At 39.5% G+C, this 14416-nt stretch overlaps 1 protein-coding gene across 2 annotated transcripts in view; it reads right to left on the bottom strand.

Annotated features, from left to right (window-relative positions):
* ezrb (ezrin b) overlaps positions 1–14416 on the bottom strand; it is a 105706-nt gene that overhangs the window by 51209 nt on the left and 40081 nt on the right. For both annotated transcript variants that reach the window (XM_062034909.1, XM_062034910.1), the window contains exon 4: positions 7698–7972. In XM_062034909.1, the coding sequence (XP_061890893.1) occupies positions 7698–7972 (275 nt within the window). The remainder of the gene's footprint in view (positions 1–7697; positions 7973–14416) is intronic.

The following is a 14416-nucleotide window of genomic DNA, read 5'->3' as shown; positions in this document are numbered from 1 at the left end:
TCGGCAGAATTGTACCGTAAAAAAAAAAATTCTGATACCGATTTTCGATTTTCCAGTAATACGCCGTAAAAACAACTGTAGATATACCATAAAAAATAATGATAACTTTTCCGTTGGCAGGCCAGTCACCAGAATTTTACTGTGGTATGGTTTTCTATTTACAGTAATACACTGTACAAACAACAACATATATTTTACATTAAAAAACGGGTCGCGCCGTCACCAGAATTTTACAGTAAAAAACAATGGCGACGTTTTTCCATTGACAGTAATACACTGTTAAAACTACCGTAGATAATACCGTAAAATAATTGTCAGCTCAGTAAACCAGAATTTCACTGTAAAAAACTAAAAGTGGCATCTTTTTTTCATTTACAGAAATACTCTGTACTAACAACAACCAAAGATTTGACATTAAAAAAAAAAATAGCTCAGTCACCAGAGTTTTACCGTAAAAAAATAGTCATACTGTTTTTTTCATTTACAATAAAATTCTGGCAAAGTCAAATCCTGGCGAATGAGCTATTAGGTTTTTACTGCAAAATCTACAGATTTTTAAGTTGTCCCATGCACCATGTCCCAAATTCCAAGCTGCTGTTTTGAGGCATGTTAAAAGAAATAATGCACTTTGTGACTTCAAGAATAAATATGGCAGTGCCATGTTGGCATTTTTTTCCATAACTTGAGTTGATTTATTTTGGAAAACCTTGTTACATTGTTTAATGCATCCAGCGGGGCATCACAACAAAATTAGGCATAATAATGTGTTCATTCCACGACTGCATACACTACCGTTCAAAAGTTTGGGGTCACCCAAACAATTTAGTGGAATAGCCTTCATTTCTAAGAACAAGAATAGACTGTCGACTTTCAGATGAAAGTTCTCTTTTTCTGGCCATTTTGAGCGTTTAATTGACCCCACAAATGTGATGCTCCAGAAACTCAATCTGCTCAAAGGAAGGTCCGTTTTGTAGCTTCTGTAACGAGCTAAACTGTTTTCAGATGTGTGAACATGATTGCACAAGGGTTTTCTAATCATCAATTCGCCTTCTGAGCCAATGAGCAAACACATCGTACCATTAGAACACTGGAGTGATAGTTGCTGGAAATGGGCCTCTATACACCTATGTAGATATTGCACCAAAAAGCAGACATTTGCAGCTAGAATAGTCATTTACCACATTAGCAATGTATAGAGTGTATTTCTTTCAAGTTAAGACTAGTTTAAAGTTATCTTCATTGAAAAGTACAGTGCTTTTCCTTCAAAAATAAGGACATTTCAATGTGACCCCAAACTTTTGAACGGTAGCGTATATCGGTATCGGTTGATATCGGTATCGGAAATTAAGAGTTGGACAATATTGGAATATCGGCAAAAAAGCCATTATCTGTAGATATTTTCCCTTTATATATTCAATCTGCGGTTTCCAACATAATTTATAATCAATTATTATTCCCAAGAACTTAGTTTCATATACTCTATCAATTTCCACTTGGTTTAATTTTAATTTTGCTTCACCATTGAAACACATTGAAATCATTGAAGCACTAAATAGTGGGAGCTCAAACACAAATAGCACAAGAGTAAAGCCGTGGGTCATACAATGATACTCTCACTCCTTTAGTTGCTATATAATGCTGTATAATACCCATTGTGATTGTCAAAGAAAACCTCTGTGGTCATATTTTAAAGTGGATCATCTGGGGACAGTGAAACATGTTCACACTTTTTTTTAATTTATGTGAGAATTTAATATAACGCATGGTTTGTACTAAAAATGAAATAATGGAAAATAAATTGTTCAGAAATAAAAAATACTAAAACATAATTCAAAGCAAAGTAACTAACACTGTGTACCACTGAAGACAATGACAATATCTGGGGGAATTTGCCATTTCATTCTTATTAGTCACAGAGCAGCAAGGGGCTCCAATTACAGTATGTCTGCGGTAAAATGTCCTAGGAGGCGTCCTGTCATTCATCAATTGACATTTTACATGCGCATTGCGGGGCCCGATGATCAGTGTGTGATCTGCGTATAGGGAGGGGCAGCCCTGTTTTGTACATAGTGCGAATACTTGTCTATCTGTAAAGATGCAACACAGAAACTGGCAGTGGTGTTGGTGCTATGCAAGATAATCATAACAGAAACCATGACTGAGACATCAACTTTCTCCTTTGATTCCCTGGTTGCCAGGGAGGGAGGGAGGCAGGTTGAACCGGACTAGTGCTCGACTGGCTCCGGCTTTAAAACTTGAATTAATGAACTATGTAAAGAGCTGAACTACTGCTGCCAACATTTTAAAGGTTAAGGCAAATATTTTGCCTCCAAGGGCCAAAGAGGAAAATGTGCCAATGGGCCACAGGCCAAACACAGCTATTTTAATCATGAGTGGAGATCACCACTGTTCAATAGGTGGAAACTAGCTAGTCTTGTTTGTGTGAGCTTAAAATAGGTCAGTTTGAATATGTATTACATTTGGTAAGCCATCTTTTGGGCACGCTTGCTTTAAGCCAGGGGTGTCCAAACTTTTTCCACGGAGGGCCGCACACTGAGAAACCAAAGCATGCTGGGGCCATTTTGATATTTGATCATTTTCAAAGCCAATACAATACATGTCTTTTTTTTTTTTACCTTCCAGGCTACCATGAATCAATTTAAGTGGACCCCGACTTAAAGGCCTACTGAAAGCCACTACTAGCGACCACGCAGTCTGATAGTTTATATATCAATGATGACATCTTAACATTGCAACACATGCCAATACGGCCGGGTTAACTTATAAAGTGACATTTTAAATTTCCCGCTAAACTTCCGGTTGAAAACGTCTATGTATGATGACGTATGCGAGTGACGTCAATCGTTGAAACGGAAGTATTCGGACACCATTGAATCCAATACAAAAAAGCTCGGTTTTCTCAAAATTCCACAGTATTCTGGACATCTGTGTTGGTGAATCTTTTGCAATTTGTTTAATGAACAATGAAGACTGCAAAGAAGAAAGCTGTAGGTGGGATCGGTGTATTAGCGGCTGGCTGCAGCAACACAACCAGGAGGACTTTGACTTGGATAGCAGACGCGCTATCCGACGCTAGCCGCCGACCGCACGGATGATCGGGTGAAGTCCTTCGTCGCTCCGTCGATCGCTGGAACGCAGGTGAGCACGGGTGTTGATGAGCAGATGAGGGCTGGCTGGCGTAGGTGGATAGCTAATATTTTTAGCATAGCTCTGTGAGGTCCCGTTGCTAAGTTAGCTTCAATGGCGTCGTTAGCAACAGCATTGTTAAGCTTCGCCAGGCTGGAAAGCATTAACCGTGTAGTTACATGTCCATGGTTTAATAGTATTGTTGATTTTCTGTCTATCCTTCCAGTCAGGGGTTTATTTCTATCTGCAGTTAAGCCCGATGCTATCACGTTAGCTCCGTAGCTAAAGTGCTTCGCCGATGTATTGTCATGGAGATAAAAGTCACTGTGAATGTCCATTTCGCGTTCTCGACTCTCATTTTCAAGAGGATATAGTATCCGAGGTGGTTTAAAATACAAATCCGTGATCCACAATAGAAAAAGGAGAAAGTGTGGAATCCAATGAGCCAGCTTGTACGTAAGTTACGGTCAGAACGAAAAAAGTTGCGTCCTGCACTGCATTCTAGTCCTTAACTCTCACGTTCCTCATCCACGAATCTTTCATCCTGGCTCAAATTAATGGGGTAATCGTTGCTTTCTCGGTCCGAATCTCTCTCGCTGCTGGTGTAAACAATGGGGAAATGTGAGGAGCCTTTCAACCTGTGACGTCACGCTACTTCCGGTACAGGCAAGGCTTTTTTTTATCAGCGACCAAAAGTTGCGAACTTTATCCTCGATGTTCTCTACTAAATCCTTTCAGCAACAATATGGCAATATCGCGAAATGATCAAGTATGACACATAGAATGGATCTGCTATCCCCGTTTAAATTAAAAAAAATCATTTCAGTAGGCCTTTAAACAAGTTGAAGAACTTATTGGTGTGTTACCATTTAGTGGTCAATTGTACGGAATATGTACTGTACTGTGCAATCTACTAATAAAAGTTTCAATCAATCAAAAACTCAAGTTTGGTCCCAGGGACCCGGAAGGGTCTCAGTCATAAAAATTAAAAAAAATGTAATCATATTATTTGTATGTATTTATTTTTTATTCAACACTTACATGTCTAGTTCAACTTCAGGCCGATCTGTCGATATAAAGTGTGGTGAAATTATCCTCTGCGTTTGACCCATCCCCATGTTCACCCCCCTGGGAGGTGAGGGGAGCAGTGAGCAGCAGCAGTGAGCAGCAGCGGTGGCAGCGCTTGGGAATCATTTCGGTGATTTAACCCCCGATTCCAACCCTTGATGCAGAGTGCCAAGCAGGGAGGGAACAGGTCCCATTTTTATAGTCTTTGGTATGACTCGGTCGGGGTTTGAACTCACGACCTTCCAGTCTCAATATAAAGTTATTCTCATTTTATTTTTCAATTTTTATGGCAAAAACACGAAGTATTCAATATTTACCCCACAAAAATGTCGAAGTGGAATATTTGATGTGAAGTAATTGGAGCCTTAAAAAGGTCAATAACTCATAACAGTGTTTTTGATTCATTGTAATTTTTTGAACAATGACATCATTAAAGAAAAAAACCAGACTGCATGGCAGCTTTTTTTTACCCGTTTGCTCTTTTATTCCATTTTTGTACATTTTTATAATATTTGTGGAATGTGCCGCAGGTAGGGTTGTACGTAGAGATGTCCAATAATGGCTTTTTTGCCGATATCCGATATTGTCCAACTCTTAATTACCAATACCGATATCAACCGGTTGATACCGGTATCGGTATCAACCGATACCGATACATACAGTTGTGGAATTAACACATTATTATGCCTAATTTTGTTGTGATGCCCCGCTGGATGCATTAAACAATGTAACAAGGTTTTCCAAAATAAATCAACTCAAGTTATGGACAAAAATGCCAACATGGCACTGCCATATTTATTATTGAAGTCACAAAGTGCATTATATTTTTTAACATGCCTCAAAACAGCAGCTTGGAATTTGGGACATGCTCTCCCTGAGAGAGCATGAGGAGGTTGAGGTAGGCGGGGTTGGGGCGCGGGGGGTGTATATTGTAGCATCCGGGAAGAGTTAGTGCTGCAAGGGGTTCTGGGTATTTGTTCTGTTGTGTTTATGTTGTGTTACGGTGCGGATGTTCTCCCGAAATGTGTTTGTCATTCTTGTTTGGTGTGGCTTCACAGTGTGGCGCATATTTGTAACAGTGTTAAAGTTATTCATACGGCCACCCTCAGTGTGACCTGTATGGCTGTTGATCAAGTATGCCTTGCATTCACTTTTGAGTGTGTGAAAAGCCGTAGATATTATGTGACTGGGCCAGCACGCAAAGGCAGTGCCTTTAAGGTTTATTGGCGCTCTGTACTTCTCCCTACGTCCGTGTACACAGCGGCCTTTTAAAAAGTCATACATTTTACTTTTTGAAACCGACACCGATAATTTTGAAACCGATACCGATAATTTCCGATATTACATTTTAAAGCATTTATCGGCCGATAATATCGGCGGTCCGATATTATGGGACATCCCTAGTTGTACTGTATACCGGTACTAATAAAGTACTGTGGTTCTAATGAATTAAAAACGGTTCTATGCTGCTTCTGAAATATGCAGGTGCCTTTTTTCCCCCTAACATGACGGCGCGCCGTTGTCACATTGTGACATTGCTGGTAAAACGAGCAGAAGGGCATGTTAGGCAATGCACATACTGTATTACTTACAAGCAGAAACAGTGTAGAGATACAAAGTTACAAGTTAAAGTTAAAGTACCAATGATAGTCACACACACACACTAGGTGTGGCGAAATTAATCTCTGCATTTGACTCATCACCCTTAAGGGGAGCAGTGAGCAACAGCGGTGGCCGCGCTCGGGAATCATTTTTGGTGATTTAACCCCCAATTCCAACCCTTGATGCTGAGTGCCAAGCAGGGAGGTAATGGCTCCCATTTTTAAAAGTCTTTGGCATGACTCGGCCGGGGTTTGAACTCACAACCTACCCATCTCAGGGCGGACACTCTAACCACTAGGCCACTCAGCAGGTTGGACAAAAGGGACAACGGACGCATTTGGCTTGAAAACTAACGATAAAGTTGAAGTTATAAACATTGAAGCGCCACTCTGCCAGAGGTGCTTAGAGCTCTTGCTGTTGTTAGCCGCTAGCTAGCAAACGGCTAACGCCCTTCCGCTGTCGGTAGTGTTTTAGTTACTTCTCAATCACTAATCTTTGCCGCCATGGCGACAAACAAACTATGTTACTTACAAGTATCACTACTGCAGGACGAGGAATAGCTAAACATGCTTCACTACACCACCGTAGGAGGATACGATAGCTAACCGCTAACAGCAAGCTAGCGCTCCTGAATGTAAACAAATGCCGTGGGTGGATCTACACAGACATCGACTGTAACGATACCAAGTACCGTATTTTTTTTTCATAGTTTGGCCGGGGGTGCGACTTATACTCAGGAGCGACTTATGTGTGAAATGATTAACACATTAGCGTAAAATATCAACTAACATTATTGATCTCATTCACGTAAGAGACTAGATGTATAAGATTTCATGGGATTTAGCGATTAGGAGTGACAGATTGTTTGGTAAACGTATAGCATGTTCTATATGTTATAGTTATTTGAATGACTCTTACCATAATATGTTACGTTAACATACCAGTTGGTTATTTATGCCTCATATAACGTACACTTATTCAGCCTGTTGTTCACTATTCTTTATTTATTTTAAATTGCCTTTCAAATGTCTATTCTTGGTGTTGGCTTTTATCAAATACATTTCCCCCCCAAAAAATGCGACTTATATATGTTTTTTTCCTTCTTTAATGTGCATTTTCGGCAGACTTATACTCCGGTGCGACTTATACTCGGAAAAATACGGTACCTAGTTGATACTACAATGATTACGTCGATATTTTTTATTATCACAAAATCTTTTGTCTTTATTGTTGTTAATAAAGTCAATAAATACATTCCTGGATACAGGAAAACTTTAATTATTGCAAATGTATGACTTGGTATTGGATTGATACCAAAATGTGTAGTATCAGCCAAAACTTATATAAAGTATCAAACAACAGAGGAATAAGTGATTGTTACATTTTAACGGAAGTGTAGCAAAGGAAAGTGAGCAGATATTGACAGTAAATAAACAAGTACCCGGTACCATACTGTAGATTAAAAATCTATTTTCTACCACTTGTTCATCATTTTGACCAAATAATAGAATGGGAAATGACACAAGATGTTAGTACATACGTCAGCTGACAAATTAAGAGCCTTTATTTGCTTACTTACTACTAAAAGAGAAGTTGTATAGTATATTCACTATCTTATTTATTGCCAAAATTCTTCTTTGATTGCAATAAAAAAATGTATGTTTAATTTTAGCATAAGATTTTCAGTTAAAATAAAGCCAATAATGACATTTTCGTAGTCTCCTTTATTTTGAAAAGTATCGAAATACATTTTGGTACCAGTACCAGTACCAAAATATTGGTATCGGGACAACCCTATTAAAAATGTAGGTGCGGGCCACACTTTGGACACCTCTGCTTTAAGCAGTTTTTTTCTTAATGAAACAGCAGCTCTCTCTCACCTGTGTGGAAGCAGGCGTTCAGAAGCCAGGTATCCGGGCCGGTGGGCTCCTTTGTTGTAGTCTCCATACTTGGCTTGGACAGAGTAGGAGGCGAGCAGCACTGCCGTTTCGGGTGGACAGTAAACCTCGTCGCTCAGGATGTTGTCTTTCACCTGCATGAAGAAGAGCTTCTGCGTGGAGTCCTGGATGAGCTCCTCAGTCACTTCTTCGGGAAAGTACTTGGCCCGAAACTTAAAGTGCAGCGGGTTATCCTTCCTCACATCCTGTTGTGTCACCTGGGGAGAGATTCAAAACACAGGTAATGAACAAAGTGCACCTTGTTGTTCTCTTCTGCAGAAAGCATACATTATACGACCCTCGCTAAAAGGCATGTACTGTATGTACAAACCCCGTTTCCATATGAGTTGGGAAATGGTGTTAGATGTAAATATAAACGGAATACAATGATTTGCAAATCCTTTTCAAGCCATATTCAGTTGAATGCACTACAAAGACAACATATTTGATGTTCAAACTCATAAACTTGATTTTTTTTTGCAAATAATAATTAACTTAGAATTTCATGGCTGCAACACGTGCCAAAGTAGTTGGGAAAGGGCATGTTCACCACTGTGTTACATGGCCTTTCCTTTTAACAACACTCAGTAAAGGTTTGGGAACTGAGGAGACACATTTTTGAAGCTTCTCAGGTGGAATTCTTTCCCATTCTTGCTTGATGTACAGCTTAAGTTGTTCAACAGTCCGGGGGTCTCCCTTGTGCTATTTTAGGCTTCACACATTTTCAATGGGAGACAGGTCTGGACTACAGGCAGGCCAGTCTAGTACCCGCACTCTTTTACTATGAAGCCATGTTGATGTAACACATGGCTTGGCACAGTCTTGCTGAAATAAGCAGGGGCGTCCATGGTCACGTTGCTTGGATGGCAACATATGTTGCTCCAAAAGCTGTATGTACCTTTCAGCATTAATGGTGCCTTCACAGATGTGTAAGTTACCCATGTCTTGGGCACTAATACACCCCCATACCATCACAGATGCTGCCTTTTACACTTTGCACCTAGAACAATCCGGATGGTTCTTTTCCTCTTTGGTCCGGAGGACACGACGTCCACAGTTTCCAAAAACAATTTGAAATGTGGACTCGTCAGACCACAGAACACTTTTCCACTTTGCATCAGTCCATCTTAGATGAGCTCAGGCCCAGCGAAGCCGACGGCGTTTCTGGGTGTTGTTGATAAACGGTTTTCGCCTTGTATAGGAGAGTTTTAACTTGCACTTACAGATGTAGCGACCAACTGTAGTTACTGACAGTGGGTTTCTGAAGTGTTCCTGAGCCCATGTGGTGATATCCTTTACACACTGATGTGGCTTGTTGATGCAGTACAGCATGAGGGATGGAAGGTCACGGGCTTAGCTGCTTAAGTGCAGTGATTTCTCCAGATTCTCTGAACCCTTTGATGATATTACGGAGCGTAGATGGTGAAATCCCTAAATTCCTTGCAATAGCTGGTTGAGAAATGTTGTTCTTAAACTGTTCAACAATTTGCTCATGCATTTGTTGACAAAGTGATGACCCTCGCCCCATCCTTGTTTGTGAATGACTGAGCATTTCATGGAATCTACTTTTATACCCAATCATGGCACCCACCTGTTCCCAATTAGCCTGTTCACCTGTGGGATGTTCCAAATAAGTGTTTGATGAGCATTCCTCAACTTTATCAGTATTTATTGCCACCTTTCCCAACTTCTTTGTCACGTGTTGCTGGCATCAAATTCTAAAGTTAATGATTATTTGCAAAAAAAAAAAAAAGTTTATCAGTTTGAACATCAAATATGTTGTCTTTGTAGCATATTCAACTGAATATGGCTTGAAAAGGATTTACAAATCATTGTATTCCGTTTATATTTACATCTAACACCATTTCCCAACTCATGGAAACGGGGTTTGTACAATATTATCAGGAAATTATCATTTATAGGATGAATTAAAACAAGCTTTGGTTAACAGGCTAAACAACAACATGTTGACACTCCCATCACTACACTATTAAGTAAAAAACGATAAGACATTAATATATTAAATATGCATCCATTTTCTATCAATGTCCCTCAAGCAACTAAAATGCGTCAAACATGTCAAAATGTGGAGAGTGTTTTGCATATTAACCACCAGGCTTGTTAAATGGGTGTGTTTTACGTACCACTAGTGTTACGTGGGCTCCATCTAAATAATGACTTGACTAAAGTACAGTGTTTTATTTTTCTATATTCAAACACAGTGCTACTGTTCAAACTGTGTAAAATGTTACAATGGCCAAAAATATTAAATATGCTTGTTAAATAAAACCTCGGCCTTGTTTTTAATGAATACAGTAAAAAGTCGTTCTCGCAATTGTTGGATATGACTTTAAAGCATAACCAAGCATGCATCACTATAGCTCTTGTCTCAAAGTAGGTGTACTGTCACCACCTGTCACATCACACCCTGACTTATTTGGACTTTGTTGCTGTTTTCCTGTGTGTAGTGTTTTACTTCTTGTCTTGCACTCCTATTTTGGTGTTGATTGTCATGGCACGTACGGATGTACTTTGTGGAGTCAAGTCAACTTTATTTATATAGCACAATTACGACAACTTTTAAATTGAACCAAAGTGCTTTACAGGTTAAAAAAGCATCGAGCAAAAAAACAAAAACAAAACAAAAAACAAACAAAACAAAACAAAAACAAACAAACAAAGAATGTAAACAATGAATGAGCTGAACAAGATAGTGCAAAAAAAATACGGTAAAAGGGGTCGAATAAAAAGTAAAAATTTGCTAAATAATAATAATAAAAGTGCGACAAATTGAAAAATAAAACTAAAGCGAAACGGGTGGGGGGTGGGACTAGAAATGGTGGTCAAGTGGGCGGACTCAGCTCAGGTCAAAGGCCAGTGAGAAGAGATAGGTCTTAAGAAGGGTTTTGAAGACCCCCAGGCTCTGGGCTGACCTAATGTGGAGGGGAAGGCTGATCCAGAGCTTAGGGGCGGCAACGGAAAAGGCTCTGTCCCCTCTAGTCTAGCTCCACACGCCGTAAGTCTTTGCTGTCGTCCAGCGTTCTGGTTTTTTTTTTCAGTTTCGTTCTGCATAGCCTTCCCTAGGCTTCAATGCCTTTTCTTAACGGCACTCGCCTTTTGTTTATTTTTGGTTTAACCGTTAGATACCTTTTTACCTGCAAACCATCGTCGTCGTTGCTGACATCTACAAAGCAATTAGCTACCTGCTGCCACCTACTGATATGGAAGAGTACCGTAATTTTTCGGAGTATAAGTCGCACCGGCCGAAAATGCATAATAAAGAAGGAAAAAAACATATATAAGCTGCACTGGAGTATAAGTCGCATTTTTTGGGGAAATGTATTTGATAAAAGCCAACACCAAGAATAGACATTTGAAAGGCAATTTAAAATAAATAAAGAATAGTGAACAACAGGCTGAATAAGTGTACGTTATATGAGGCATAAATAACCAACTGAGAAGGTGCCTGGTATGTTAACGTAACATATTATGGTAAGAGTCATTCAAATAACTATAACATATAGAACATGCTATACGTTTACCAAACAATCTGTCACTCCTAATCGCTAAATCCCATGAAATCTTATACGTCTAGTCTCTTACGTGAATGAGATCAATAATATTACTTGATATTTTACAGTAATGTGTTAATAATTTCACACATACTGTAAGTCGCTCCGCAGTATAAGTCGCAACCCCGGCCAAACTATGAAAAAAACTGCGACTTATAGTCGGAAAAATACGGTATTACACGGTTGCTCTGCCGAGCTGTAGACACCACCGACACTCAACAACGGCACATTTGCAGATTATAATTACTGGTTTGCAAAAAACATTTTTAACCCAATTAGGTGAAGTTACATAATCGTATGTAAATCTCCCACGGCGCACCAGACTGTATTTCACGAGTGTGCCGCGGCACAGTGGTTGAAAAACACTGCTCTACAGTAACTGTACTCTTACTTGAGTACAACTTTGGGCTATTCTATCTAATATAAGGGTAAACACGTTCATGAGCACAATTGTCGTGCATTATTAAAAGAATGGGGACAGAATGTAATGCTTTAATGTTCTTCTGTTAACACATTTGTATACTGGCACGAAAGGTACAAAGATGTATAATGGCGGCAATGATCGCTGTGGTGTAAAATTGGAATTTGACAATAACAAATTGTGGGCATGAACACGTTACAATAAGGAACAGAAATACAATGTATGCATTTATCTTTTTTTTAAACAGTTTTCATACGTGTGCAACTGTGCACGCATGTCTTCCATCATGTGCCTGCTGATTTAAAGATTAGACCTGGATTAGGAGCAACTGAAGGATTTCAGAAATGGTGGCATGGAGCTAAGCAATGTTTACTCAGGTCCAACAGAAAGCAGTTCTGGTTCAATGAGAGTTCAGTAGTAGATGGCGGTGCAGAGTCGCAGCAACTTCCCAAGCACCGCTGATCAAGCCTTTTCGCAGCAACGTCAAAGCCCAGTTTAGTGCTAGTTTACAGCTAAAAACGTGTGTGGAGTACAGAACTGCTTTAAGTGCTCAACTGGGCTTTATTTGGTTTGGTTTGCTGATATTGGTTTTACACTCTAATTGCAATACAGGATGACAATAATTATATTTTCCTATTTGTTCTATTTTATTTATAATTGGAGATGTCCGATAATGGCTTTTTCTCCAATATCCGATATTCCGACATTGTCCAACTCTTAATTACCCATTCCGATATCAACCGATACCGATATATACAGTCGTGGAATTAACACATTAATGTGCCTAATTTTGTTGTGATGCCCGGCTGGATGCATTAAACAACGTAAAAAGGTTTTCCAAAATAAATCAATTCAAGTTTTGGAAAAAAATGCCAACATGGCACTGCCATATTTATTAGGTAGGTGGTATGGGGGTAGCGGGGGGTGTATATTGTAGCGTCCCGGAAGAGTTTAGTGCTGCAAGGGGTTCTGGGTATTTGTTCTGTTGTGTTTATGTTGTGTTACGGTGCGCATGTTCTCCCGAAATGTGTTTGTCATTCTTGTTTGGTGTGGGTTCACAGTGTGGCGCATATTTGTAACAGTGTTAAAGTTGTTTATACGGCCACCCTCAGTGTAACCTGTATCGTTGGATTCACGTGTGTGTGCGTACAGAAGCTGCACGTTGTTAGAAGGGATGAAAAGCGGACGTGACGACAGCTCGTAGAGGATGTTAAAGGCAGTGCCTTTAAGGCACGCCCCCAAGACTGTGGTCCGGGTGGAATACGGGATATAATGTATGTGGGCTCTGTACCGAGGATGTCGTTGTGGCTTGTACAGCCCTTTGAGACACTTGTGATTTAGGGCTATATAAATAAACATTGATTGATTGATTAAATGAATGACTGATGAACACCTTCGTTGGATAATGAAGGTTGCCTCAGCTCAAAGCCTGAGAGCCCCGACATTAATGAACTAGCATCCAAGAAAAGATGGCAGGTATCTGGCTTGGGCTCATCAGATTAGATCAGTGTGTTGCAAACTGAGCAGTTTAAAGTCCTGAATGGTTGGTTTATTCATTGTTATTTAATTTTCAAATTTATTAACCTGTGGAAAAAGTTAATGTTGGTTCTGGGTATTTGTTCTGTTGTGTTTATGTTGTGTTACGGTGCGGATGTTCTCCCGAAATGTGTTTGTCATTCTTGTTTGGTGTGGGTTCACAGTGTGGCGCATATTTGTAACAATGTTTAAGTTGTTTATACGGCTACCCTCGGTGTGACCTGTATGGCTGTTGGCCAAGCATGCGTTGCATTCACTTGTGTGTGTGAAAAGCCGTAGATATTATGTGACTGGGCCAGCACGCAAAGGCAGTGCCTTCAAGGTTTATTGGCGCTCTGTACTTCTCCCTACGTCCGTGTGCACAGCGGCCTTTTAAAAAGTCATACATTTTACTTTTTGAAACCGATACCGATAATTTTGAAACCGATACCGATAATTTCCGATATTACATTTTAAAGCATTTATCGGCCGATAATATCCCTATTTATAATCTATTCCTATTAAACTATGCAATTTATAACATACTCTATTTATATCTTACTATATTTACATTATTGTGCACATACTATTGGTCTTGTTTTACTCATCTGGGAATTTGGGTACCAAGTTTCATGCCATCTCATGTGACTCATGTGTGCTGGTATGAAAATAAAAATCCTTGAATCCTTGAATTCAGTCCCTCGCCACACTGCGCTTCAAAGTTTGCGGCTTCACTCTTTTATTTGATTTTTTTAAACATATTCTATGTATTTTGGGACTATATGAAGCATTTCCAAGCCTAGCAATGTCTAAATGAACTAAACATATCAATACTACCGTAGTACTGGCCACTAGATGAGACCAAACCAATCAAAGCACGCTGTTCAGTATCGGGGCCACTGATTGGCTCAGCCTCAGCCAGCATTAATATATTGGATTAAAAGAGTGTAAAGGTGACTAAAGGGTATTATTTCATGTCTAGAGAGCTCTCATAATGTTAAAAACCCATAAACAGGTTTTATCATGCCCTAGCTGTCAAAGTATTCCATTTATAATTAATCGTTCCTACTTTGTGGGAATTAATTTCGCGTGGTCATGTGCAGAACCAATTAATTGCAATAAAAGAGGGATTACTGTATATTACTATAAAAGAG

Source organism: Entelurus aequoreus, linkage group LG23, assembly GCF_033978785.1.
Source record: "Entelurus aequoreus isolate RoL-2023_Sb linkage group LG23, RoL_Eaeq_v1.1, whole genome shotgun sequence".
Taxonomy (NCBI): Eukaryota; Metazoa; Chordata; class Actinopteri; order Syngnathiformes; family Syngnathidae; genus Entelurus; species Entelurus aequoreus.
Note: the sequence above shows the minus strand (reverse complement) of the source record. Positions and strands in the feature narration are given on the sequence as shown.